This window comes from Lactuca serriola, chromosome 8 (assembly GCF_051521515.1).
Source record: "Lactuca serriola cultivar US96UC23 chromosome 8, Lser_US96UC23_V15, whole genome shotgun sequence".
Taxonomy (NCBI): domain Eukaryota; kingdom Viridiplantae; phylum Streptophyta; class Magnoliopsida; order Asterales; family Asteraceae; genus Lactuca; species Lactuca serriola.
The window spans coordinates 53,188,576-53,191,531 of NC_136415.1; the positions used below are offsets into that span (position 1 = coordinate 53,188,576).

The following is a 2,956-nucleotide window of genomic DNA, read 5'->3' on the forward strand; positions in this document are numbered from 1 at the left end:
TAAAGAAAGTTAATAATATAACATTAATATATTATCTAAAGATGCTTGTACAAGTTATTATACATTACATGACCAAATTAAAGAAAATAACTACCATAAACACAATCCAAATCCCATCCAACTTATATCTTGAAAAACTAAAAGAAGTCTCGTTACCTAAATGAAAACTACCCAACTTGGAATTTGAATCACCAAAACTAACCTCAATTGACTTCACTTCTTCTTCACAAGCCTTTACCCCAAAAGGGCGTAAACTTGTAGTAGGCAACAAATTAATCGGCAAACACAAGTTCGAATTGTTCCAAGCTCCAAATCGCCTACCCATTTTACCATAAAACCCTCCATCAAATTCAAGCTTTCCGCTTAGATTGTTTCCATATACATATATCGAACTTAGATCATGTAATTTTGCCAACTTTGGTGTAAGATTTCCCGAAAGATAATTGTCATTAAGACCCAAAAATCTTAGCCTTTTCATCTTAGAAATGGACTCCGGAATGCCACCTGTTAATTGTGTGTTTGAAAGATCCAACACCATGAGCCTTTTGAGATTTTGCCACTTGATGCCCATGAGATCACTTCCTATAGGGTTTCTTGATAATATCAACTCTTTTAAAGAACCCATTTCTTGAATTGACCTGGTCAACCCACCTGAAATCTTGTTGCTACTTAGATCCAAAAGGGTTAGATTCTTTAAACTGCTAACTTCATCTGGGATTTTGCCTTCTAATTGGTTTTGACTCAAGTCAAGCTTCAAGAGAGAAGTCAACCCACCAAAAGTCAACGGTATACTCCCGGATAATGAGTTTCTACTCAAGTCTAATATTAATAGCTCACTTAAATAACCATAATTGTCTTCTATTTCGCCTCTGAACCCATTTTCAGATAACACCAATCTTTTCAAATGAATCAAGTTACCGATGTTCACCGGTAAGCCACCGGAAAATCCGTTTCCGATCACCACTAAAGATTGAAGCTTGTGGAGTTTACTAAAAGCGGCTGGGATTGGTCCCGTGAGACCAGGGTTTGATCGGAACTCCAGTGACTCTAGGCTGCCGGAAAACTTAGTCCAGTTTTCTGAAGGAATGACGATCGGTGGTTCATGAAAGCAATCGAAGAATGCAAGCGATTTTAGGTGTGTGAGTTTAAACAAATCGGGTCTAAATTCAGGATGTGAAGCACAGGAGAGTGAGTTATCATGAAGCGAACCAATATTTAAGTCTGTCACATACCATAATTCATCATAAATATCGCAAGAAACACCCTGAAAAATGTAAACAACGATTAATGTACGAAAGAAATTTGACTTCAAAGACTTGGTTTTTGAATCAGAAGTGCGGGGTACCTGAATAGGAGTCCATCCACATGGATCGGGATAAAGATCTGAGCCATTCCACCATGAACCCACAAAACCTTGAATAGCAGAGTACAAAGCTTCTTGCTCTGTTTTCGCCATGGGAGCTTCTCCTTCAACAACTTCATATTCGCCTTTCTCTCCATTGACGTACATTCCAATGATGGTTACAGTTACAATCGTAGCAATGAAAACTTTACTGAAATAACCCATCGCCAGTTGTATGTTTAAGTTCACCCCCCGCCACTCAACGATCCAAACAAAACAGAACAAAAATTATCAAACTTTGAATAATGCAATTAGAAAAATCTTGGAATTCGAAGATGCTGTATCCGTAATCCAAATCCAACAGAAAGACGAATCAGTTTTCTTGGTAATTACAGGAAGATTTTAGCCGAATTGAAGTAAAACAGAATGAAACGGAACCGAAAGTTGAAAAACAGAGCTCATGAACTGATACTAATGAACTGAAAGAAATCGAAATAGGGGTTTCTTGAAATTACATAAACTGAAAACCCCAGTAAGATTACACGAAGGAAGATGAGTAAATTAGGAAATGAAGAACATGTAAGGAAGGTTCAGACTTCAGAGTGTCGAACTCTGGTTTCCATAATATTGTATAGTGAAGCTATGAGTTGGAAGAAATAAACAGAAAATTTGTAGTGTTTCAGAGAAGCAGCAGCCAGCAGGATCGTACATGGCACAATATCTAACAGCTAAAAGCCTAACTATTCACACTTTTCTATGCCACTCTTCCATAAATGTTTAGATTATGGGATTCCTACTTTACGATTGTTAAAATCAGTAAAGAAAGATTAAAGTACAAGTTTTGTTGCATAGGGTACAAGTTAGGAAGGAAGTAATGTTTTTGATCGAGTAATTGTTATTCTGGGAAAAGAATAAACGCCGGATGCCATGTGTGAGTCTATTATTAAAGGTGCAGCCACCTTTGTAACTATTGAGATTGTAAGTTTGTTATTATGAATGATTTTATAGTTACGATTAATAAATACATATAATAAATGTTCTGTTTTGTCAAGTAAATATTGCATCTTGTTTTAAGTTTTTTATATATTCGAATTATCATGAGAACTTTAACCGAAATTAAAGAATTAATTGATCAAGAAATTGTATTGGACATTTGGAATAACAATTTTAGTTCATCATGTCCATTCAAATCTATATGTTTTGACATTTAAAGAGAATTGAGGAGACATTTTTGTTTGTTTTATGATATATACGAATGTCTTGGCATTGTCCAATGCCTGGAGAAGAGACACTTGGTCTTAGCTCCGTTGTAAGGCTCTCACTTGTTTCGTTCAAGTGTGACTTATATCATATCGACGATTCGTTGTGAAGAGATAACAATATTATATGTGAACTATGAGAAATATTAAATTTTTAGTTTTTGTTCTAACACATTTTAGTTGAAGGATTGTTCATTGTGTAGGTAAAGTGAAGAGAAAGAGAGTTGTGGTAGAGAGTTGAATCTAATATTTTGTGAACTTGTTAAAGTTTTATTTATTTATTAAATAGAAAATTTATATTATTCGTTAGCATTTTCATTTTCTAAGGTCATAGAGAATGTGGACAAGTTTGTCA

At 35.0% G+C, this 2,956-nt stretch overlaps 1 protein-coding gene across 1 annotated transcript; it reads right to left on the reverse strand.

Annotated features, from left to right (window-relative positions):
• Positions 1-2,059, reverse strand: LOC145071234 (uncharacterized). The gene is made up of 2 exons (XM_079018150.1): positions 1,346-2,059; positions 1-1,264 (listed from the first exon to the last, which is right to left on the reverse strand). Exons 1-2 carry the CDS (start codon positions 1,565-1,567, stop codon positions 65-67), a joined length of 1,422 nt encoding a protein of 473 aa, XP_078874276.1. The 5' UTR covers positions 1,568-2,059; the 3' UTR covers positions 1-64.
• Between the last annotated feature and the right edge of the window lie 897 nt (positions 2,060-2,956).

What these genes read in the sequence shown, in the direction of transcription:
- LOC145071234 (XM_079018150.1), bottom strand. Translation starts at nt 1,567, where the DNA reads ATGGGTTATTTCAGTAAAGTTTTCATTGCTACGATTGTAACTGTAACC. An exon ending in GTGGATGGACTCCTATTCAG is followed by an intron (nt 1,265 to 1,345) that starts GTACCCCGCACT and finishes TACATTTTTCAG; the next exon opens with GGTGTTTCTTGCGATATTTA.